General features: G+C 35.0%; 1 protein-coding gene across 5 annotated transcripts in view; it reads left to right on the top strand.

Annotated features, from left to right (window-relative positions):
- The first annotated feature begins 543 nt into the window (after positions 1–543).
- LOC149802363 (gamma-glutamyl hydrolase-like) overlaps positions 544–27,369 on the top strand; it is a 52,639-nt gene continuing 25,813 nt past the window's right edge. The window contains exons 1-7 of one of the 5 annotated variants that reach the window (XM_089951606.1): positions 544–1,122; positions 1,370–1,432; positions 2,541–2,630; positions 8,308–8,413; positions 11,417–11,467; positions 16,031–16,115; positions 23,395–23,533. In XM_089951606.1, the coding sequence (XP_089807732.1) occupies positions 2,543–2,630; positions 8,308–8,413; positions 11,417–11,467; positions 16,031–16,115; positions 23,395–23,533 (469 nt within the window). In that variant the 5' untranslated portion in view covers positions 544–1,122; positions 1,370–1,432; positions 2,541–2,542. Of the gene's footprint in view, positions 1,123–1,177; positions 1,433–2,540; positions 2,631–8,307; positions 8,414–11,416; positions 11,468–16,030; positions 16,116–23,394; positions 23,534–27,369 lie in introns of those variants that run through there. The other 4 variants (XM_089951604.1, XM_089951607.1, XM_089951608.1 and 1 more) reach the window with 4 other exon arrangements.

The following is a 27,369-nucleotide window of genomic DNA, read 5'->3' on the forward strand; positions in this document are numbered from 1 at the left end:
GACTCTTTCATGAGCCTGTCCACTTCGCGTAGCGCCATGTCACTTAGCCCCATGATGTCATCGCCTTTTACTTCCCCATAAAGTTTCCCTGTAGCCCTTACTATATGTCTTTAGAAATTTCTTTCAGAAAAAAAAACATTAAAAAATTAAAAATGACAAAAATTAATTAAAGAATTCTTTCTTTCCTTTTCTCTTTCTTTTCTTTTTTTTTATAAAAAGGTTATATGGGTTTTTTGAAATGTTTGAATTATAATTTAAAATTTTCTTTGAAGTATGGCTGTTGTGGGTTGAGAGGTGGGGGTATGGGTATGGCATCGGCTCGCAATTGCGCTACTCGACCCTTCGGTATGTAATACCGATTCCTCCCTCCCCCTTTCTCCCCCACTTCCAACATAAATTGCGTTATATCAGCCTGACGTAAGTGTCTGTTCGTCGTAAGACGTAGACAGTTCGTATTGTAGTTAATATTCTTATTTGTACCACGTATCTTATTTAAAAATCTTTATCACCTGTCCACAGGATATCATCGTAGTTACTATATAGCCTATAATTTTTAGAACGATTTTGTTTTCGTAGTCTACATCTATGAATAAAATGTTATTTTTGTTATACTTATATTTTTTGCAAATTTCCATTATTAACATTATCCTGTTATGTTTAGTTTTATCACATTGGGCAATCGTATGTAGTTTGGTGAAGTTCGCTGTTTTACATAAAGGGCATTTCGGCATTATCCTGATCATACGACGATTTCAGTTAATACAGGCACATGAGTCTGACGTGTCACGTTTTATCAATAAAGACGAAATCTGTCAACACGAAATCATCAAATCGGTACAAGTTAATGTATAGAACGGATAAGGCGATTTCGTTTTGTCAGGGATTTCATCCTACTTTATTGTTAAAACGTACGACTCATGTGCTACAGGTAAGTTCGACACGCTGTATTGAATGTCCACGATTGCATAATTATATTGCCGTGACTTCCAACTGGGCAATAAAACTTAATCCGTCCTCTACAAGCTACGACGTGGGTAATCCACATGTTCTATTCGTGACTGATACAGTGTGAATATAATAAAGGTCCACCCTGGGGACATGGTTTTTCCTGTAAAACACGAGGTGTGTGCATAGTTCTTATATCGGCACATATTTTCTTCTCCAGGAGACATAAGCTGTTTCTAATTTTTTTTTTTTATATTTTTTTTTTACATTTTTTAAATATAGTTTGTGAGAACATCCTTGTTTAACACGGATGTAATTGTGATGTAGTAGGAATCATAGCATTCCTGTTTCACTTTTTCTTGATAGCAGTATTGAATCATTGGTTTCACACATTGATAACAATCGGAGTGAATTTTATTTGTAGAGCGTGCGAGTTCACATACAGAACTAGTAAAAGTGATACCAGTCATTTGAATATTGAACAAAGGTATGTTAAATCTGTAGTGCTTATTTATTTATTTATGTTAAATATATTTTAAACCTGATCCCTATAAACTAAACATAGGAACTACTGCATCTGGCTTTATAGTTGTATTATTTACCCGTATTTAACGTGTTTCATTTACATTCATGAGAGTTATATATCTAGATTTATGGGCTAGTTTATGTTCTTGAACATTATTGCACTTTGTTTCATCATTTGAAAATCCTTTGCCACAACAAAATAAGCAAAATAAATGTTATCACTGCAGGATTCATCAGCCAATATGTATTAAATAGGATGCTGTGTGAATTTAGCAACTTTTAAACTATTTTCTGTTTATAAATTGATGTATATGGCATTATTGTTTACAAAGATTCAGAGTTTTCATACTAGTTCTTATGGCAATTTATATTTTCTACATTAATTGTCTAGCTTAATTTCTTCCTGAAAAGTTTATTACTGTATGTACTATCTTATAAAACGAGTCCAACTGCAAACTGCATAGACCCAGATCTGCCGTTGTATAATGTGCCATTAGATCTGAGTCTGTGTAGTTTGTTAGGAGTAATCAGTAGAACAAGCAAAATAGACCCTGATCTGCAGGTGTATTATGTTACGGCATATAAGGATCTTTTTTGCTTGCAGTTTGACATGGCTTATAAGCAAATATAAATGGTAATAAGAGGTTATATTTTAAAAGTTGTCTATTTTCTTGCTATTTGTAGCATGTCACCTCAAGTAACATTGATAGGATAAAAAAGAAGCATGGTAAAGATGGGATCATTTGTAATGTTATTGATGACTATTCATTACATTGTTCCCTTACTATAAAGTCCCTCACTTATACTGCTGTCGCTCTTATCATGCAAGTAGTTTGATCATGGATCCAAATTATGTGAATTTTGTTTTGTCATTGCTGCTAGATTTATTTCACTAAAATTCAGTTCTTGACTAATTAATAGAACATTATATTGTGGTTCTATATTAGAATGTTTTGTTTTTTGTGCACTAGCCTTGTTGTAACATCTTTCAGCATAAAACTTATAATGCAGGTCATTTTTATGGCTCCCATGAACAGTATTCAGATTCAAAGCCTTAATTTCTCTTTCAGTCATGGCTTTCACCAGACTATTAATCTGTTTATTGAGTGTCCTGTTGCCGCATCATGTGACCACTGGGCTTAACTTGAGACCAATCATAGGTATTCATAGCATTATACCTATACAGATTATTTAATGTGTCCATTCTAATTACTGTTTTAACAAGAAATCATTGAAAAGAGAAATAAATGGAGGTCACTTGAAACTGAATCTCTGCTAGTCCATTTACTCAGGAATCTGTTGATTGTTTTTATGGTAGTTTTGCATCTGATTGCATTTGCAAACTATAGCGTAAAAGATGCCATGGCTGCATACAACTTAATACAGTATACATACAGTAAGTGCCAATACATAAGTTTACAGCAAGTGGCAATACATAAGTTTACACTCTTGAAAATCACCTAGATTTCTATGGGTAATGACATTGTTTTGTTTTGCCTGTGATGAATGGGCTAGACATAGGGATAACTTTTCTAGTGTGATTTAAATAGGAATTAAAGTTTTCATGTTGAAAATTTAACACACTTGCAAACATTCACTCAGAATAACTTAAAGATGTTTGTTCTGCAATAAAATCATACTTAAGTAATTTAATATACCGTAACAGTGATATGCATGCAGAAAGTACTCTTAGCATGCTAAGATGAATTAAAACATTTTGACTGAAAAATAGAGAAACTGGAAGAACATTTAAGAAGTCATGACATTTGATAAAGAATAATAAACATCTTACCTTTATTGAACTTTTATTTGGAATTTTTTTTAGAAGCCTGAGTACTATATTTATGTGTACAAAAGGAACAGTCTACAATTTTACATAATTTTGGCAAATATTTACTTAAGATATCTTTGCCTGAGTGCAAGCCCCCACCCCTAGATTTTGTTTTCAGTTCTAATAGTTATAGACCAGAGGGGCTTGTTGTTTTCCATCTGTCCATTAACAATTAAGTGATGGCTTGTTGTTTGTCATCTGTCCATTAACTATTAGATGATGGATTGTTGTTTGTCATCTGTCCATTAACTATTAGATGATGGCTTGTTGTTTGTCATCTGTCCATTAACTATTAGATGATGGCTTGTTGTTTGTCATCTGTCCATTAACTATTAGATGATGGCTTGTTGTTTGTCATCTGTCCATTAACTATTAGATGATGCCTTGTTGTTTGTCATCTGTCCTTTAACTATTAAGTTATGCTTTGTTGTTCATCATCTGTCCATTAACTATTTCGTCGATTAGTCTGTTAGTATGTCTGTTATTGCTACTCCTCCTAAACTACATGGAAGATTGCTATAAAACTTCACATACACATTCATCCGGAGGTCTGATTGGTTACAAAATGAAAAACATTCTGTTCAGACATACAGTATGGCCACAACAGCAGCCATCTTGAAAACATTATTCAGTTTCTGAATGGATGGTCATGGGGTGTTCACTAAAAGTCTTCATTTAATAATTATTGGTAAAAAAACATTGATGCTCTGACATCCAGTATGGCTACCATGCTGTAATCTTGAAATTGTTTTTTTTTTACTTGAACGGATGGTCGTATGGATATGATGTATTCACTAATAAATTTCGTATAATGTCTAGTTGGTGCTAAATGAAAATGGTGCTGATCTGACATCCATTATTGTCACACCTACAACCATCTTGAAAATCTTCTATTGCTACTCTTCCTTAACAACCTGTCATATTATTATGGGTTTTCAGAAGCCTGTTGTGATGATTAGTAAGGCCTAAATGAAAATGGTGCCCCACTGACATCCATTATGGGCACTGAGGTGGCCATCTTGAAAATATTGCTAGCCCTCCTTAATGGATAATCATATCGACAGTTTTTTTTTTTTTTTTACTGAAAGACTACTTGTGATATCTAGTTGTTCCTAAATGAAAATGTTTCTCACAGATATTAGTTATGACTTTTTATATGTCTTGTTGATCCTAAATGAAAATGGTGCTAATCACATGGTCATGGTTGCCATCTTGAAACTCTTTCTATTGCTAATTTTCTAGAATTGATAGTCATAGTAAAATGGGGTTTTCACTAAAAGACTTCTTTTGATATGTACATGTAGTTGATTCTAAATGAAAATGGTGCCAACCAGACCTACAATAAGACTTTCATTGTAGCCATCTTGAAAATATTGTTATCATAGCATGCATGCTACGTGTCTTGAATAGATGGTCCTATGGACATGGGATTTTCACAGACAGATTTCTCTTGATATGCAGTTGATCCTAATTCAAATATGGGGCTAATCAATAATGTCCATATTTAAAATATTGTTTTCTCTGGAGTTTTGATCATGTTGAGATGGGATTTTCACTTATACATGTCTCACTAGATGTACCTGGTCTTAAAATGATGCCAGCCAGTGTTACCTCCCAAATTTGGAAAAATCAACCTAAACAGATGGTCATAGTAACAATTTTAGACACAAAAAAGCCTCCAAAATTGTTTCCTTGCTGGCAGTCTTGAAAATCTTTATATGGTTACATCTCCTGAATAGATGGTTTTATCGACATGGGGTTTTTCACTGAAACTCATATTGCAATACAAAATGTAGCTAGTTCTGAATGAAAATGGTGTTAGATCCAACATAGCATTATAGGTGCCATCTGCCTCTCTAGCATGAATGGTGTCATGGACATTGGGGTTTCACAAAAACACTTCTTGTAATCTTGAATTGGTTCTAAAAGAAAATGCTATAGATCTGACCACCAACATATATGCACTTTTGTGAAGGTGTTTTGAAAAATAGACCTAATTGAATTTGGAGTCAATTCAAAGGTAATTGCTTGCAGTTTTTACTTCATTGAGTTTATGAACTCATTGACTTACAAGCAAGTTTTGAGCAGATTTTGTATTTTGTTGCCATTTTCTAATAAAAACTCTGGAATGGATTTTAAGATCAAAGGTCATGACTTGGGTGTTTAGCTGTAATGGCTTGTGAGCATAATAACCAAAGTATGCCCAGTTTGTGGATCTATTTAGTTGTAATGGCTTGTGAGCATAATAACCCAAGTATGCCCAGTTTGTGGATCTATTTAGCTGTAATGGCTTGTGAGCATAATAACCCAAGTATGCCCAGTTTGTGGATCTATTTAGCTGTAATGGCTTGTGAGCATAATAACACAAGTATGCCCAGTTTGTGGATCTATTTAGCTGTAATGGCTTGTGAGCATAGTAACACAAGTATGCCCAGTTTGTGGATCTATTTGATGAATACTTTAAATGATGACTCTTAAATTACTTGTGGGTTTTTTTCATCCAAAATTAGTAATTGTTGATCTAACCAAACTTGGCAAATGATTATTTATATGTTGTCATTTTCTGAGGCAAGTTCAATGATTTTTCTGTCCATGATATCAGGTTCATACTGCTTCCCCCAGGATATATAAAGGGCATGATAATTATCCTCCAGTAAGGGCACTTTTAACTCCTGAAAGGGCACTTTTAGCTCCAGAAAGTCACTTTGAATACATATATCAAGATTAAAAGGATGCCTTATTTTATTGTAAGCTGCTCATCTTGCTTTCATTATTATTATTATTATTATTAAATTATGGGAACTCCAAACAAGCAGTGGCAGGTTTAAAATCCTTGATATGGTCTTTCTCAGGATTGATGATCTTCCTTTCCTTTCATATTGCCATAGTAAAAGATATGTGTGAGAGTAACACTTCTCAACTTAATTTGAACTTTCTTAGGCTTAATATTTTTCTTCTGTCATGTATTCTTTCAGTTCCATGGATAAACTATAATTTAATTGTTTGAAAAGGCTTGATCTATGTTTTTAACAGTTCATTATATATGACTTTTAGACAGAATGCTATATCTAGTCTATACCATTTAATGTACCCTTCTATTTTCTCAATCAGTTCTGCTAAAATGGCAGTAGAGATTTCCTATTCAATTTTCAGCTTTTATTTTGGAGCAGTAAACTACATGAATGGCATTAAATTATCATCTGTACCCAGTTTTGATGCCACTTTCTTTGACATGGTGTCATAAACTCATAGTTCTCTTGAGAAATCATTTTAGTGACATCATGACATTTATTTTGCATTGGTCAACACTGATTCATATGCACATAAAAATGTGTTGAAAATTCTATCAACATCACTTTGGAATGGAAACAATGATACATACCATGTTAAATACTTCATTACTCTATTTCCTTTTTTCCCAGTCAGTAAGATACATACCATGTCAAATACTTCATTACTCTATTCCCTTTTTTCCCAGTCAGTAAGATACATACCATGTTAAATACTTCATTACTCTATTCCCTTTTTTCCCAGTCAGTAAGATACATACCATGTTAAATACTTCATTACTCTATTCCCTTTTTTCACAGTCAGTAAGATACATACCATGTCAAATACTTCATTACTCTATTCCCTTTTTTCCCAGTCAGTAAGATACATACCATGTCACATACTTCATTACTCTATTTCCTTTTTTCCCAGTCAGTAAGATACATACCATGTCAAATACTTCATTACTCTATTTCCTTTTTTCACAGTCAGTAAGATACATACCATGTCAAATACTTCATTACTCTGTTCCCTTTTTTCCCAGTCAGTAAGATACATACCATGTTAAATACTTCATTACTCTATTCCCTTTTTTCCCAGTCAGTAAGATACATACCATGTTAAATACTTCATTACTCTATTCCCTTTTTTCCCAGTCAGTAAGATACATACCATGTCAAATACTTCATTACTCTATTCCCTTTTTTCCCAGTCAGTAAGATACATACCATGTCAAATACTTCATTACTCTATTTCCTTTTTTCCCAGTCAGTAAGTCCTCATAAGAAATGTTACTGCCTACTCTGATGGGGCAAATCAACTTCACACTATAATAGACATCCACTCATCTGGTCAACATGACAGCATGACTAAAATCAGTGACAATATTTAGAATATGGTGTACTTTTTATACAGTTTCATGTAGAACTGATGTTCAGAGGTGGGTCTCTGTTGTTACAGTCTGTAGTATTTACAAGATTTTTTTATACCTTACATGTTTTTAGTTAAATCATGTTTGTGAAAAACAGAAAGGTGCAGATTGCAGCTGAAAAATGGGAAGGTTGAGAATAAAGGCCTGGAATTTGATAAATCGAAATGTTACAGAACCGTCATAAAATGACCTGAGGAAAATTTTGGTTCATGGTTATAGGTCATGACAAAGAATTTTGTACTGCATGTAAAAGTATCTTGTGGGCATGTTAACTCGGACATGTATACAAATATTTTTGTTACCAAATTTGGTATGTTGAAATTTTTCTTGAATATCAGAGATGGTTTCAGTACTCAGCAGTAATACTTAGACAAGGATAGAAGACATTGACTTATCTTGATTTCCTGGTAATTCTTTTTAGCTATTTGAGTGTGAGTCCCTTCAAGGGACTCTTGTCTAGAAATTTTTATGCTGGGTAAAATTTATTAGGCTGTCTTCCTGTGCTAATTATGAAGAAAAATACTGTATGTTTTGTTGTGAACAGCAAAAGCATCCAATTAAGACCACCTAATTAAAGCTATGAAAATTGTTCTTATTTTGGAGGTGATCTGATTTCTGGGGATATAATTGTTCCTTTATGAAGTAAATATTACAATCAGTGATTATTACTGGAGGTGGTTATGTTTTGAGGGTGATTGTATTGGGAGGGTTTTGCAGCATATATATTCATTTATAAGAAAATGTTACCTTGCATGATCAAACTAGAAAATCAGTTTGGTATTAATCTGACTAAATTTCTTGGAAGGTGTTCTAGCACAGGAAACAGGTTCAAGTACTTATGGAGACACCTACATTCCTGCAAGCTACATCAAGTACATTGAGAGTGCTGGTGCTCAAGTTGTTCCCATTAGGTATGTAAATCGATAGTGCCTAGAATGTGTTCTGGATGTAGAGATACTGACCTTGATTAGTTTGAATGGCATTGCTTAGTGTGAGCTTTGAATGACATTGCTTAGTATGAGGTATGAATAGTGTTGCTTATGCAGACATAGTGTGAGGTTTTAATGGTGTTTTTTATGCAGATATAGTGTGAGGTTTTAATGGTGTTTTTTATGCAGATATAGTGTGAGGTTTTAATGGTGTTGCTTATGCAGACATAGTGTGAAGTTTGAATGGTGTTGCTTTTATAATGCATACATAGTGTGAGGTTTGAATGCTGTTGCTTATGCAGACATAGTGTGAGGTTTGAATGGTGTTGCTTATGCAGACATAGTGTGAGGATTGAATGGTGTTTCTAATGCAGATGTAGTATGAGGTTCAAATGGTGTTGCTTATGCAGACATATTGTGAGGTTTAAATAGTGTTGATTATGCAGGCATAGTGTGAGGTTTGAATGGTGTTGCTTATGCAGATGTAGTGTGAGGATTGAATGATGTTGCTTATGCAGACATAGTGTGAGGTTTGAATGGTGTTGCTTATGCAGATGTAGTGTGAGGATTGAATGGTGTTGCTTTATGCAGATTTAGTTTGAGGTTTGAATGGTGTTGCTTATGCAGATGTAGTTTGAGGTTTGAATGGTGTTGCTTATGCAGATGTAGTTTGAGGTTTGAATGGTGTTGCTTATGCAAATATATTGTGAGGTTTAAATAGTGTTGATTATGTAGGCATAGTTTGAGGTTTGAATGGTGTTGCTTTATGCAGATTTAGTTTGAGGTTTGAATGGTGTTGCTTATGCAGATGTAGTTTGAGGTTTGAATGGTGTTGCTTTATGCAGATGTAGTATGAGGTTCAAATGGTGTTGCTTATGCAAATATATTGTGAGGTTTAAATAGTGTTGATTATGTAGGCATAGTTTGAGGTTTGAATGGTGTTGCTTATGGAGACATATTGTAAGGAGCAACATATGCTGATAAATATTTGGACTTTTTCATCAAGCAGCTAATTCTGGGCATGAATATACTCTGTTATTTGAAGTGATTTTGTGGAATACTGTGCAAACCACCATATGAACAGGTATTTTAAAGACAAACCAAGGCATTCACTCCAATTTACTTGTCAGATATAAGCCTGGTAAAAAAATTGTATGATTTCAGTAGGTTAAAACTCTTCAGCCAAATAAGATACAGAGATTAATGCCAAGAGACAATCTGAAATTTGCAACATACAGTGTGGTAAATTGTGTCACTTCAGGAAACACATAAAGACTCGCTTTTATTAGGCTACCTTTAAATTAAACCAAAAAGGTAAACATTTTCTGCCATAATTTATTACTCTCATTCTCTGAATGTTTTGTGAAAATGCAGTCATTTTCAAACTTCACTGTATACTATTTTTTAAAATATTAACTCTGTTCAAGTTTATTTTAAAATATGTCCTTTAACTTTAGTCTCAGGTTATTGTGATTTTATTAAGGCATGCTCTCAGTTTAGATTATCAGTGCCACTTCTTAGACAGGATCTTGTTGTTAAAAGAAAAATATTGATAAGAACCAGTCTCCTTCTTCCACTCAACGTGCCTTGATTTTGAGAAGAGGAGCAGGTATTATCAATGTTTTGAAATTAACTTTGTTTCAAGTGATTTTAGGAGCTGTTTGGAGGGCATGTACAGTCAATATTTTTGTTGTTTTTTTTCTGTTGGGTCCAGTGCTTGTGGCTCACATGACCACCAGGCCAAATTGATGTCAGCACCATTTCCACACAGGCAAGCATTTAGCACTTGCTCTGGATTCATCAGGATATTTCTCAAAGAGAACATCATTCTTTTCTTCTTCATGTATTATTATCACAGGTTACATTACCAATATTCGTGCTGTCCTCATGTTAGGACAGCAGTTTATATTTCATGTAGGGAATCCAGGCATCGTTCCTTTCAAGCGTGCCCATGGTATTGGTGGGATGCATATGATTTCCTCCACCTTTTTCCTTTTCTCTTGATATTAATGTGACATGGGAATGTATTTAATAGAAAACATAAATTTATTAGTAAATTATATTTCTCCGAGACTACTTACTGAGTTTCATTACTATTTACCCCTTTGCACACCTCCCTACAAAAGTATGCATCCTCAATGAGATTAAACTGGTAAACATCCAGCTATGATTAGCTACATAGGTGGTACGAATAAGTAATTGGTAAGAGTTTTGTCCCTTTACCTATATAGTATTTACATAATATGTACACATTAAAGACAAAATGTTTGTCTTTCAAGGATTGTTGGATTTGAGAGATATCAGAATGTATTACAAAGCTGTAGGCTTATGATATTATTTTACTAAAAATAGGTATGCCATGGATGTAATTTGGCATTGCAGGCAACTTACTTAGTTGAATATATTCCTGTGTAGTTACTGTTATGCATGCATGCAGAATTTCTTAATATCCATGAAAATTAAATCCAACTATGTTATGCTCAAGTCTCATGAATTTTATTTACACTTTTATTTGTTGTGTGATTGCATTATCTCCCTTACCAACAGATCTTCATATATCTTCCATTTCCAACTTTGAGACTTTAATAACCAGATCAATTTGCCAGTTAGAAGGAGTGTGTTTGAATTTAAATGCTGACTAGTTGCAGAATTTAGAAGTCATCAGACAGATTTACTTTGAAGACTTTGTACTTTTATGATATCATTAATTGATAGCCAATTAATGGTTAGATAGTGAATACAAATTTCTTGGCAAACTTTGCAAATTTGATATGCAAACATTTTTCTATATTAGTGAAAGAGACTGATGACTACTAAAGAAAGCTCTTTAATTTGGTATGCAAACACACAGTTTATTTCAGGGTGAAAGAGCCCAAGGACTACTACAGATAATGTTTTCATGTGACATATTTGTATGTTTCAGAGTGAAAGAGACCGAGGACTACTACAGATAATGTTTTGATGTGACATATTTGTCTGTTTCAGAGTGAAAGAGACCAAGGACTACTACAGAAAGCTCTTTAATAGCATTAATGGGTAAAACTGCCTTTAAAAAATCTTGAGCACATCCAGTGCACACATGAAAATATACACACATGCATGTAGACACATGAATGCATATACACATACATATTATCTCCTGTACACACATGAAAATATACACACATGCATGTAGACACATGAATGCATATACACATACATATTAGCTCCTGTGCACACATGAAAATATACACACATATATGTAGACCCATGAATGCATATACACATAAATCTCTTGTGCATAGACATGAATACACAATTTTATCATTAATCTCCTGTATACACATTAAAACATGTGCACATACATCTGTCTACTGTGTACATGCATGAATACATAAACACATACATCTTATCTCCTGTGCACACACATGAATATATACAAACATACATACAATCTCATGTGCACACACATGAATATATACACTCATAAATCTTATCTCCTGTGCACACACATGAATACATATACACATACATACAATCTCCTGTGCACACACATGAATATATAAACATATTTATTCTCTATTTAACTACATATTTGAAGCATGATTTTGTTTAATTCTAACTACTACATCTTACAACATTGTTATCATGTACTCACCTATGGTGGTAGTATACATGATTCTTTATTGATTTTACGTATATAGAACATCTTTAGGCCTTTACCTACAGGTAAAATGTCTCATAATGGATATTGTTGCACCTACTTTGTAAGTGTCTAAATAACAGTGCTTCAGTTCCTTTTTTATGTTTAGATTGTTGGGTGCAGTATAGAAATTTGTTTATATTACTGTATAGCTTTTGTTCTGGTTGGACAAGTACAGGTAAGTTTTCTATACATTGTTTACCCAGTAGGTCCTGCTCATTCATGTTACTATCAGCTATGCTTGAGTGATTTTTATCCAGGTATAGGCAATCCATTGGACTTCGTATGGGTAAACTGTCACTAGAATCAATGATTTTTCATACTTCCTGTTCATGCATGTAAATACATGTGTGATATTCCAGTGATTCTACCTGTACAGCCAGTCAAATTCACATGCCTATGAGTTATTATGGCTCCAATTATTTAGGATCCACTTTCTAAATGTTCATACCTATTCTCTTATCTACATGTACAGGTCACATGCACCCCATTACAGGTAGTTATCTTTGTGGGTAACTCTGCAAGGATTCTCACTTGCTCATGAAACAGACACTCACTGCACTACATTTATAGTGGGTCTTCTCTATTTTGTCTTGCAGATTTACACCATGGGTGAGACTAGTCAGACAACTCCTCAACATGCATAGTGCCTCTGGTAGCCACCCTTGAAGACATGTTGGACTTGCATATCATGGACATAAGTCAATCATAACATGGGGGGCAAAAACATTTCATTGCATGCAAAGGCATCAAACATCATTTACAGTCTCTCAGCTGGATATGTAGATAAAATATCCCATAACCCACCCTATCCACACAACCATATTTGGCCATATAATTGTGATTGTTTTGAGCCACAACCACAATTTAATCTTACATCATCAGACAAAACAAACTTATCCAGTTCCACAAATCACATAGTGCTGCCAGTCTCTTAATGCAGATGATACCCAATCTATACAGGTACTCTATTGTGCTGCCAGTCTCTTAATGCAGATGATACCCAATCTATACAGTCAGGTACTGTATAGTGCTGCTAGGCACTTCCTGTGGAAAAGATGCAGTTTATACATGAATACCCTCATGGATCTATCATATCTCAACACTTCCAGCAGATGATGTCCACTCTGGGGCCTCAGTGATCAAGTGATGTCTCTTCACTCCCCCACCCCCAAGCCTCTGCCCTCCAAGAGGCTGTGCTTAGCAACATGTTAGAAGTAACAGGACTTGACTCATAATCACTGTACTATCATAGAAGCGAGGATGTTGCACAATCATAGACCTGTCTGATCATCTGTTCATTTGGATTTCACCTGGCCAATGGCACCGGAACCTTGCCCAAGTAGACTTTTCATGAGAATTAACCTGGCTGAACAAGACACTAGTTGAGCTGCTTGCAAGAGTTTCATTTGTTCACCTATAATACAAGTCCTGCCTCCTCACTGCTGTGGCAGCTGGCAGGCAAAATCAGCAATACATTTCTTGGTGGACCCATCTGCTTACAGTTCTGACATGATGGATTGATAATTGCTCAGGAAGCCCCCCACTTGCAGGGGCACAATTGATTCAACTTTCTTACAAGAACTGCTCCCTCATTTGCATTAGCTATGGCAGGCAGATTCAGAAAAATATATGCCATATCAGTGGACCCAAATTACATGCAATTCTGTCAAGACGGGTCAGTTTCACTCATGAAGGTACCCTCTTTCATTGTCAGAACAGGCTTCCATCCATGTGTAATGAGAGTTTTGGAATGAAATCACACTCTACTCTGGACACTTAAGCTCTAGATCATCGACAGGATCCAGTATGAGCTTTAAAGTGATATCCTAAATGGCAGAGCCATTGTGTCAAGGGAGATCAGACTAATATTCACCTCACAAATAGGAAAAGGAAGATGTATCAGCACAGCTGACCTTTCATCCTGGATTAAATAGGTTATTCACTAGCATGTTGAGAAATAACCCCAGCTCAAATGAAGTAGTTTTGCACTTCAGTTAATAAGGTTAGAGTCAAGCATAGCAGTGATAGGAACTGTTCTCTGAGATTATCCAGGCTGTAGGATGGAGATCAGAGTCAACATTCACCAGTTTTTTTCTAAGATATCTTTCATCCCAAAGTGCTCAGCTTGATCTGGTAAGACCTATAGCAAAGGCACAACAGGTCACCTTTACAGGGTGTTTGACAGCCTTATAAGACACAGCTTCACAATTTCTGCTTGATTTGTGGGAAGGAAAACTTTCTCTGCCAACAGATTGAGTCTTCTCCAGTTGGGTTATCAAGCTGTCTAACATAAACTTAGGGAATCAGAAATGGCATCTCCGGATTAAGTGGATGTATCTCCCTCTTACCTGTTCTCCGGAGGTATTATGATGGGAGGAACATATTCAAAAAAGAAACTAATTTTTTCTTGTAAAATGTTTCTTTGTTAATATTTACCCAGTCAGGAGCAGCAGTAGCGAGGTGTGAAAAGTGTGATCTGCACCAGGCCTGCAAGCTAAGGGGGACCTAACAGTTTTGTAGTTTGTTTAAAACAGATTATTTCAAAATAAAAGCAGATTATTTCAAAATAATTTGGTTTTGAAAATATACCTGTATTTTTTCAATGCATATTTCACATAATTTCTTCAGTAATTGGATATTAGATTTTTGGGGCCCTTTGTCCTCATTTTGCACCATGCCCACACAGACCCAAAACCAACACTGACTCATTCATAATACACATACACCTTCCCAGCCTCCCATAGTTACAGCAATATATAGAGTATGCCTTCCACTCCAGTAGTAACTGAGATATTTATGAGATTTTGCTCCAATCCCTGTACCAAGGGGATATCACTCTGCCTGACTGCTACCATGGTGTGCAGGTGACATTTAGATTCTTTTAGTTAAAAGTGTTATCTGGGTGGGCTGGATTTGCAAGGTAGTAGTTCTCCTAAGGTATTTAGACTGGGTAAGTATTCACAAAGAAACATATTTTACTTTAAAAAAATTGTATCTCACTTGCCCACATTACCAAGTGAGCTCTTTGTATAGCCCATTATCTACCATGCATCATCTTTCTTCACTTGTTCTTCTTCTGTCCATCAGCAATTTATATTTTTAATCTCTTAACAAAAGGCACTGAACCAGTTCAGTACCATAAATTCTGCTCGTGACAATGTTAACAACAATGGTTACGGTCATGAGTTAAATTTTTTTGGTCATAAGTCCAAAACTCTGGGAGGGATAACTGTAATACTTGGACTGTAGAATCAATAATCTCAGTCTTGTCATATCTATGTAACTCTATCCTCTGGTCCTGAGACAGTGTCAAGGTCATTTGAAAATCTTGCTTAAATTTTCAGTTTAATGTTTTACTGTAAGGCTGAAGTTCTGTTACTTGGGACAGTTGAATACCAATCTTGGACTGCAGAATCAGCAAACATGGCCTTTTTATATTTATGTTTTTCAATTCTCACTCTGACCTGCAAGGATCATTTGAACATTTTGGTTAAATATTTTGGTTAAAGTATTTTTTGGGGTCATAGGTAACAAACTCTGGGAGAGATATCAAACCTGGACCATATAGTCAGACAAATCTGCCCTTAAATATCCATGCACCCCAGACCTGCCTTCTGACCAGCAGGAAGGTCATGGTAATTTGAAAATGAATATATATATATATATATATATATATATATATATATATATATATATATATATATATATATATATATATATATATATATTTCAGTCAGTGGAGTTGGTGACATATAATTTGTTAGTTATTCTAGTTAGTGTCAATTTTGCAGAAACTGCAAGATATTTAGCTTTTCTATGCTGATATTTTTAGTAATATTTTACTGAGAACACATTCCACTTCATGACATTAAGTTATATAGGAATCAAACCTTTGTGAATTTGTCTCATTACAGAGTACTATTTCCTGGAGGGGGTGTTGATATTATAACATCAGAGTATGCTAAAGCTGGAAAGTTATTGTTTCTAATGGCTGTACAGGTAAATGAATCTATTAGTATTATTATTATAGGGATAAAACTAGACTTGATTTTTAGAAAGAGTGAATTCTCCTTTTGGACAAGATAGGAAGAAGTACAAGCTGAAGAATGAAAAGTGAAAGCAAAACAAGAAATGCAAAACACACACACACACACATGATGCATGTGTGTTTGCTTTGGTTCTACAATAATGTATGTTTGTGTGCTTTGGTTCTCTTATTCAAACTTTGTCCTATATATCTCAATATTCATATATGCTCTTAACATTTGTTTTAAGCAGTACTTAATCTTTACGTAGAACATTCTGTGTTATATGTATATTTTATTACATATTTTGAAAGCATACTGTTATGTCGGAAGATCTGGTTTAAGTCAACAGCATCAACTTCAGCGTGTTTACAGCATGGCATTTCTCATTCACTGCACCATTGTAACATAGCTACAATGTCGTAGCCTCAACTTGATTTGTCCTATCCATGAGGTAGGAGATGGGGTACTTATATTAGTACTACATCATAACATATATTTTGTTCATGAAGTGAGCTATTTTTCATGCAACTAGGATTGATCCTATTAGATTATACATAATTTTTATGCTTAAAATGCCCCAGTTTTAATTCACAGATATGTAGACTTATTTCGGCAGACGTGATTTGAATGTTCATTCATGCGGAGCACATGTTGTTTATTACCGCTATGATGTGTTGTCGACGGATGTTGGAAGAAACATACTTTGAACTGATCTGACATTTTGATCACACGGCTTGTCTACTTACATCATAAATAAATGACGCCTTGTGCAGTTGCATTTTATTTGTAATCATTCATGTGGAAATCTGTGGAATTAATTCTTTAGTGTGTCTCGTATTCTTGGGTCTTCATGTTTATACAATTACGTCACTTTCAGCACAGAATATTTGATGTGTGATTTTGATTGGTCAGTAATTCTTTCTTGCCTGATGATTGCAAGTGCTAAATTCTGATTGGTCAACAATAATAGTATAATAATAATAGTATAACAAGAGGTCAACATTCATGACCTTTGTCACTTCCTAGTCTTTGTCAAAGGTGCTGAATACAAAATGGCTCAACCAACCTTAAAATCAGATGTGACTATGGTAGAAAAAATGTTAAAGTTGTCTAATTCCATTGCATAAAATAACACTAGCAGAGTGTTATTTTGTGACTTTAGCAAAATTCTTTTTGAATTTAAGTAGAAGGTGAATAACCTACATCTGCATATAACAACTCTTTTTAGTGTGCCTATATTTTATTATTCTAAATTCACAAACATTATATTGATACTTTATTCCTTTTATAGAATTTACACTTTTTGTGTGAAATTCAATAAATAGAAATTTGTCATCTGCTTGTGAGCAAACCATTGCACCAAGATGGGTAATAAATCATAGAGGCAGTGAACCAGACATGCTTGTTGCAGTCTTGCACCCAAACCTGAAACTGTGAACCAGAACCATATGTTTTGGGTGTATCTGTACCCAAACCTTAGACACATTGAGCACCAAAGACTATGGTGCACCAACAGTGGTAAACCTTGAACCCAGATTAGGTTCTTTTATTTCTGTTATCACCATCCCATTTATGAATGAATAAAGAATAAATAGAAAATATTGAACACCAATAGCTTGCATGACTCAATTCTAACCATGTTAACCCTGCATATAAGAAATAACAAGATACACATGAGTATTTTAGTCTTTATTGCTTATTAGTTGCTTGACACACTGCATTCTCATTCACCTGCATGCTGATCAGCTCTGTACATCTGTATTTAAAGGTACTTTCAGTTAGAAAAGCATATATAATTCCTTGCTGCTTCCTGTTAGTCATATCTTATGTTAACAAGCTTTATGAACAAATTTGTGTTCTACTAACAGATTCAGCTTACACTAACATCACTTTAGATCATAGTATATTGCATTTCATAATGTTAGTCACACTATACTTTCACAAACATTTCCTATAAGTTACTTGAGTTGCTTGGCTCATCTTTTCTATCATTAAATAATGTTACCTTCATTTGATGCATCTCTTCTTTGATTGCACCCTTAGAATAAGATCATTCCCATAGAATATGATAGTATATCCTCAAGTGAACCAAACGTTGATGACAGGATAGACCCTTTCTGAATCCAACGCCCATCTATGAGGGGCGATGTGACAATACAGATATATCATATTCAGATACAAGATGTTTTATCCATGACTTTTAAAGAAACAGTGGAAACTATACATGGTAATTAATTTTAACTTGTAGGAGTAGATTATGGTATTGTAATTACAAGTTGGTAGAAATGCTTAATCAGCTATCACTTAAAACAAGAACATTTTTTTTACCTTCTGAAATTTCACTGTAAAGTAGCAGCCTAGAAGATTTATAAACTTCACTGTAAAATAGCAGCCTTGAAGATTTATAAACTTCACTGTAAAATAGCAGCCTTGAAGATTTATAAACTTCACTGTAAAATAGCATCCTTGAAGATTTATAAACTTCACTGTAAAATAGCATCCTTGAAGATTTATAAACTTCACTCTAAAATAGCATCCTTGAAGATTTATAAACTTCACTGCAAAATAGCAGCCTAGAAGATTTATAAACTTCACTGTAAAATAGCAGCCTTGAAGATTTAAAAACTTCACTTTAAAATAGCAGCCTGTGAAGATTTATTAACTTCACGTAAAATAGCATCCTTGAACATTAATAAACTTCACTGTAAAATAACATTCTTGAAGATTTAAAAACTTCACTGTAAAATAGCAGCCTTGAAGATTTAAAAACTTCACTGTAAAATAGCATCCTTGAACATTTATAAACTGTGATTTATGAAAACAGACAATCTGATGAAGAGATACTTCCTAAATGCCCACCATTGTTGCCCCATGACAGAGTCACATACAGTTTCAAACTGATTTTATTAACAAAATAATGCAAGTACAGCAGTTAAAATCTTCAGGATAAACAAACACAATATGAAAGTGCTTTTCTATTCTTAAGACAAAAATATTTTTTTACATATTGATGTTTAAGTTTCAAAACACTGGTTGGTATGTTTTCATCATCAAATGATAACCTGCTCTGGACAGGGTCTAGTCAGATCTTAAAACACATGCCTGTAAATGTATAAGAGTTTGTCAGAGCATTTGATATGAATACTCAATGTACAGCTATAAAATCACAGGGCAATGTTGTTTCCACTTTTCTAACAAAAAAAGGTGAAGTTATATTTTTTAGGTCACTTAGTTGCCCAGTCTGCCTGGTAGTATGTCCCCTATTATTATTAGTATGATCCCTATTATTATTAGTATGACCCCTATTATTATTAGTATGACCCTTATTATTATTAAATTGTGCCTTTTTTGTAAGGCCTTTCTCCAAATAATTCATCCCATAATAAGTGGTACATAACTTACATTAGACTGCAAATAGCATAGATTCAGACCTGCTGTCATGTAGAACACCAACAAATCTGGGTCCACGCTATGTTATCTACTTGTATTAGTGCAAGAAACCTACTAATGTGCTGACTTGCTGTCAATCCCTGATGCATACATACATCTTTCTGTTTATGATTTCAAGTAAAAAAACGTAGACTCTGACTGAAACAACTGATCCAAGTCTATGTTGTTCACACTTGTTGGCATATTTTGCATGGTTGAGTATGGTAGGGTATTTTTGTTATCTTTTCCTTTCTTGAGAGACTACCCTTTTATGTAGCCACCTTGCCATTAGAGAACAAATGGCTACATAGTAAGGGAAGCAATACGTATACTTTTCAAGAAAAGAAAAAGCCTTGTATGTTAGGATATCAGTGATACATTTGCCATCAAAAGTTTAATTTCAGTGCAAATCTCACAATCCTAAAACTATGAGTCATGAATAATTGAGGATTAAAACTGCATTTCAGGAGTGATGTGCACAGGGCTTGGTTGAACTCTTGCCTAGTTACAGGCAAATACTGGAGGTAAGAAAGAGTGGTCCCACCTGACAAACCCCAGTTGTAAATATTGATGTAGTGTGTGGACAGGGCACTGGTCTTGTACTTTTGGGGCATGACACTTAGGCAAAAAAGAGTACCCTTGGAGTGTTTGTAATGTGTAAACTGGACAACTAAATGATCATCACTGATCTGCACCGGAGAGAACTGAAGCAAGTTTGGATTGCTGCAACCAGGCCGTCTAACGGTCATTTCCCCTACCCGCAGAAATGCCTGGAATGCCAGAAGAAGCATAGACTTAAATAGAGCCACATGAAAAGCACTGTGGGTAAATGTCAGCAGGACCAGAACGAGTTTTTGTATAGAATACATTTATCAATTGGTAGTCTGACATCTGTGTGTGGTAAATGTTTATGAAGCATTTGCAGGAGTTTTGTAATAAGAAAGGAGTTGGTTGGATCAAGGTTAATATTTAGTTTGTGCACATAGCCAATAGCTGAGACATAGGTAGATATGGTTGATGGTGCATATTGTTTTTCAAAAAGATACAAGATAAAAAGTGCCAAATTGGTTCTTTAAACAGGGAAAGTACTGTGGAGTTTTAAAGTCATTGAAAAATCTATGTAATGTTTCCAAAATGCGCCTGTAAGCTTTTACCGAAGATGGAGAAAGAGCACTTTGTACTAACATGGACAATATCACTCCCAGTCTGTTAATTTCAGCAGTTCCAGGACCTGTTCTGGGATTTCCTCTGCACAAGGTGAGAACTGGAGGAATCTGTGCACCTGTTGGTGAGAAAGTGCATCCACTAAATCATTTTGAAGACCAGGGATGTGACAAGCATAGAACAAAATATTGTAGTGGAGGCAGGTGAGGACCAGATGCTGAATCAAATACATAATGTCGGATTCCCTGTATGATTGCTATTGATGATATGAAATAAGGCCATGTTATCAGTAGAGATATGAATACAATTGTTAGCAAGCAAAGGCCCCCATATTTGAATAGCAATGGCAATCGGGTAAAGTTTAAGTATAGTAATGTTCTTCTCTTTCCACTCCTCATTCCAAACCCCATGAAACCATCTAGTGCCCAAAACAGCCCCATAGCCCACAGTACTAGCAGCATCAGTGAAGAAATTTAGTGTGTCCGAGTTCAACCAGCGATCTGGTAAGAAGAAAGAGTGACCATTGAAATGCTGAAGAAACTGACTCCACAAAATCAAATCAGATTTTACTGCATTGTTGAGTCAAATGTGGTGTTGGGCACGTGAAATTCCATGTATGAGACTAATGAGTCGACAAGCAAAATTGAGGGTACCAGTTATGGATTGAAGATTATAAAGTGTAATCTTTACTTTCTGCAGGCAGCTTTGTATCAGTTCATGACATGTACCAAGTTTGTCAAGCGGTAGATGCACTTCCATTATTTCTGCATCCAATTCATACTCTAAGAAAGCCATTACAGGTGCAAGGAGTAAGGTTTTATCCTGTACCATAGGAATGCCAATGTCTCAAAGAGCCATAAGAAGTTATTGAGTTTCTGCAAACATCCATCCTTAGTACTATCTAGAAAATCATCCAAGGCAAACTATATGATGTATGCTCAATTTGTTTTGGGCTATCAAGAGCAATGCCCTGCTAAAAGTTTTGAAAATATTATAACTCGAACTACAGCCAATAGGTAAACATTTATCAAAATAGAATTTGTTTTTCCATTGAAAACCAAGCAAAGGATATTGTGAAGGCCTGACTGGTATGATTTGAAAAGCACTGGCTATATCAGTTGTAGCCAATAACACCCCTTTTTGAACTGCTTAATGGAAGATGCAGCATCTTCAACCCAAGCATACTGAACTGACAACTTTTCTGGCGGAATATTATCATTGACAGAGTGTCCCTGCAGATGTGACATGAGGTGAATGAGACAGTAAGTGCCCAGAGTCTTTTTCTCAATCAGATCTAAGGGAGAAATCTGCATTTTTGGAAATATTCAAGATTGGAAGGGACCCACAAATTTGTCAAGTGTCAATTCTTTTTGGATTTTGGCGTCCACAACTTCTGGTTGTGCTTCAGCCAATGGCAAGTTGTTACAACCCGATGTGGATATGGACCCACTGTGACATGTCAAAGCTCTGATTGAAACTATTTATTAGATAGAGTGTTGCATGGCAGTGCCGACTGACTGGGAGCATTTATAAGGGTGCACAAAGTAGCAGTACCTATCAGTGCATCTCCCACCAACACTGATGTTGCCATCTCTACGGCCTGATTCACCACCTCATGATTCTGCTGCTGTGACATAGATGCAGCAGGTGAGGGATTAGCAGCTGGTTGATGTATCTGTTGAAGGTTGCTGAATATTTTGGGCCTTAATAGGCCTCTCTTGTTATGTTTTTGATCATCGCAGCATCAAGGGATGAAGAAGTGCCAGGAGCTGGAGATGAGGAAGTTCTTCTATGCCTGACTTTTCCTGGTGTCCACCATCTGCTGTAGCCCCTTTGAAGCTTTTCATCGCAGTGGCACTCTTTTGCGTGCAATATTCATAGAGTCCACCATCATCTGTACACCCTTGGAGGCTTTTCTCTATGGAGCCATTCTGAAAATAAAAAGGGACACAGAAAGTAGTATTTCTGTATTGTGGGAGTAGGAACTTAAATTCCACACAAAATATTTTTCTCAAACAAGGATTGCATCTCTGCTTCTCTGAAGTTCAGTTGAAAGTGACCCAAATTACAATTCAAGTAACTGTGTGCAGTTGCAAGCCCCAACAAATGACTGGCCAATGCAACCCATGTGACCACTATGGGGCAATTCAGTTGGCCCTTCCAGGCTAAGCTCATTATCATAACAGAGTAAGGTAAAAAATAGACCCAACCCTCATTACACCACCCATAAATGTACTTATAGGCCCTTCATTATAACACAGTTCAGTGTTATAAAGTAAGTATGGTGATGGATACCATTTCATTATTTAGTAAAAGAATTATATGTATTATGTACAGTACTCCTTCACTATAAGGCCCTGCATTGTAACACAGTTCCTGTACTTAAAAAATGAGTATGGTTATGAAACTCATCTCATTAACCGATTGTAAAATTATATTTATCATATTCTTTATTATTAGGCAGTCTTACCACAAGGCCCATCAATATGACATGGTTCCTGTTATAAAATGAATATGGTCATTAATTCCATTTCGTTAGGTGGTTGTAAAATTATATTTATTGTGTACTCCACTGTAAGATGGGATACTCAATAGCTGCCATGTACAGCATTATAAGTAAGGAGATCTTTACTTTTCCAAATGAGTTTATATTACAGGCTCATGACAAAGGTGATTATTTCCCAGTTTGGGGTACATGCCTGGGATTTCAGCTTCTAACGGCAATAACAGCAGGACAGGATCTTCTCACCACATTCGACTCAACCAATGTGAATTGGCCCCTCAACTTTACCCAAGGTAAAATGTGGACAGTTTTGAAACCTAGAGAAAGAAAAGGACTGAAATTTTAAATATCGCATTAATATTCTACCATTTTACCTACATTGCTACAATTTAATCAGACATGGGGTGGTGGAGTACATTGTACTCAAATTCAAGTACTTGTTAGTTGTACCCATTGTCATATTCCTGTTCATAAGGAATTAAAGTATTCATACTGTTGGTTTCAAATAGAAAAGTACTCTGTACTCCAGAGTATATTTTAGAGTACTGGTACATAAGAACTTTGGGCAATGATAGTTTTTGAAACTAAATTAATCTTAGAGAAAATCACAAATTTTAAGCATTGCTTAATTTTAATTTTCACAGGTTATCTTTCTTAAATGTCTTTTATTTGGCAAACAAGTGTTATGTATATTTAATTTGCATTGTTTGTGTTTTTGTTCCAATCATAGAAAACTGGATTTCTACAAATGCTGCTGAATGAAACTTTGTATTTGCAAATAACAAGAAATAATTTTATTCCTTGAATCTACTGGAAAAGACCAAGAAGATCAAATCCCATTTCTTTGGGCAACCAGGCATATGTGTACATATGCCTGGTGCAGATACAGAATAATTTACCTGTTAAATATGATGATTGATAATACACTTCCGTAGCATGTAATTATTCCTAATTTCATGGGAAATTTCCAGCTTTTAATAGCTTTTTTTTTTCTCCATACATTCACCATTTGTAAGCCTCAAAAAGTGTTTTTGTGAAAAGTTTAATTCAGCATAAGTAGACATATATGTATAAAGCTGGTGTTCTGTGGTGTCTCTAGTCTCATAATAGACTGAAATAGATGACCCCAATGTAATCAATATGAGTTTCTTCACTCCATGAAGATTTTGTACATACTTTTTGTAGTTTAAGTAAGATTCAATAATCATTACCTCATTTCTGCATTGTGTTTATGACATAAGATGATTATTTAGGGCTGTTGCATAATGGCAGCCATTGTTACTATTTCTGGAGTTTGTTGCTGGGGTGGGGTTTAATTCTCTCTTAGGAAAGCATTGAGACATAAGTGTTGATTAAACAAACCTCTTAGTTACACTTATGTACTTAAAAAAGCAGGCTTAGCCCAACTGCAGCAAAATTGGAACAGATGTATTAAGCAGGGATACAGAGTATTATGTTCATCTATGTACATGATGTTATCTCTTCGGTGGCCTAGTGGTTAGAGCATCTGCTTCAGATGCGGGAGGTTGCAGGATCTGACCCTGACCTAGTCATATCAGAGACTTATATAAAAAAAGGTACTAACAGCTGCCTCGCTAAGCGCTCAGCATTAAGAGGTTAGTGTTAGGACTGGTTGGCCTGGTGTCAGGATAGTGTGACTAGGTGGGACATCATGCTACATGTCTGCGGCATGATGCCCCACTGTTAGACATCACTATAAACTGCCACACTGCAGACATCGTAGCAATATGACTGAAAAATTGTTAAAAATCCTAATCACATACATGCAGTCAACATGGATCTGATCTGCCATTACATAATTTTTATGCCGGCAAATCAGGATCTGTGATATTCTACTGATTACTCCTAAGAAACTCTGTAGACACAGATCGAGATCTGCTAATGCACAATGTGACAGCAGATCCATGTATTTGCAGTTGGTCTTTGTTTATAAGTAAATGTATGCAGTAATTATAGCTAGTAGTTTCAGTCTACACTTAATGCAGCACATTTTTGAATGGCTCTTAATTGTATGGACTAAAAATAAAAATTACCTTATGTTTGGAAAAATAAACCAAGCTTGTATTATGCTGTGAAACGTAATACATATTTTTCTAATTTTATCCTATCACTGCTGTGCTATGCCTCTAAATTCTGTGGAATTGTAAGATCAGAAATACTTAATTTATACTTATGAATGTTTTTGAAAAGTATTTCCTAATTAGGAATGTCAAAAAATACATGCACTCTAATTTAACAAAACAAAAATTTAAACTTGCTTTAATCAGATGAAATGTACCTGGCCTTTTTATGTTTATATGGATGACATAATTAGAATTTCACACCATTTCAGGTTTTTTGGCTCCACCACCCTGAGTCATTTATACTTGTATGACTTAAGACCCAGTCTCTCATAATTGTGTGACTTAAGACCTATTGAGTGAAAATGGACTACATTATTATATAAAAAACTGTGGAATGTTTGACTTAAATAAATAATTGATGTGGACATATTTTCTACATTTTGATATTTAACCTGTATGTGATTAAATTTTGACATTCCATGTAATGAAATAATTTTGGTTTTTATATAGTCCAAATACAGTAGTTAATCTTGGTTTGTTCCCATTGGTCAATCCAGACATCCTAAGAAGCTAGTTAGCAATATTGCATAAAAACCACTCAGCATAGATAAAGGTACTTTGGTTAGCATATTTGTATGCATAGTGGATGTCCTGGTCCTACTTCCATAAAATGTTGCATGTTGAAATAAAAGCTCAGCTCAAATTGTGGACACAAATTATTTGAAAACTATGATGGGATAATTAATTTAAGCATACATTTCAGGACAGGCTGGTTATTTTAGGGATTAATGTTATGATGCTAATCTTAATTTTGGATTAATACAAATTTGACATTGAGACACATTTTTGCAGCTGACTATATCCTCAAGTTGAAAAGGTGTATAAAAGTGAGGCTGATTAGATCTTTTATATTTTTTAAATGCACACCATAAGGTGGAGCATATTATGCTGTGATATCTTCTGGTCCATCTTTTACCAATTTCATTTTCTCACAGTAATTCAAGTTGTCCCCCATCTTCAGTTACCAAAGTGTTTTGCGGATGTCTTGCACTTTGGGTATTTTATTTATTTTTTCTAAAGTCAAAAGGACAAAGGTTAAGGTCATTTTGACTGAAAGAAGGAAAATGGTTTCCACTTAATAAGTTTAGTTCTCCACCATCTACAGTTGCTAATCATTGTGGATGGCTTGCATTTAAGGAATGAAAGAGCTCTACAGATTTTAGGATCAACAGGTCATAGATAAAAGTCATTGACTTAAAGAAGAAAAATGGTTTCTGCACAATAACTTGACTTTTCCACCATTTAAAGCTGCCAAACTTTGTGGATATCTTGCATTTGGGCTTTGGAAGAGCTCTAAGATATTTTGGGTTGAAGAGAAAGGTAACTATGACTGAAATGAGACATATGATTTCCACATAATAACATTAATTCTACATTACAGACCAGGACCAAACTTTATGCATAGTTTTCAATTCAGGTAGGGAAAAAGCCTATCAATATTAGGGTCAACAGTCAAGGTCACTGTAACTAAAAACAGAAAATGGTTTATGCACTTTAGAATTTATCAGCTATGTAGCTTCACCAAAATTTTTAGATGATTTGTACACTGGTTTTTAAAAAACCTCTTGATTTGAGGTCAAAGGTCAACATTATTTTGAGAGAAGAAAGATTTTTTGTCATAGTAACTTTAGCACCTTCAACAAAGATTGTGGAGGGATTGTACTTAAGGTATGGAAGAAGTCTTGATTTTGGGGTCAAAAGGTTGAAGGTCCAGATCATTGTGGTTCAAAGAAAAATTGTTTTGCCAAATTATTTGTTTTGTTCTAAAGTAAGTTCCTTAACCAAACTTTGTGAATGGCTTGCACTTATGAGGTCTAAAGGTCAGAGGTCATGGTCATGGTAACTCTTATAAATTTAATTGAAAACCACATACCAAGATCAAAGGTCAAGGTCATTGGATGCCAATGGTCAATAATCGTCCAAGTCAACCATACCATACTAGTACCTACATAGACAATTATGAAACAGGAGGCATGCATGTAATG

The sequence above is a fragment of the Sinohyriopsis cumingii genome, chromosome 3 (genome assembly GCF_028554795.1).
Source record: "Sinohyriopsis cumingii isolate HCF-2022 chromosome 3, ASM2855479v2, whole genome shotgun sequence".
NCBI classification, from domain to species: Eukaryota; Metazoa; Mollusca; class Bivalvia; order Unionida; family Unionidae; genus Sinohyriopsis; species Sinohyriopsis cumingii.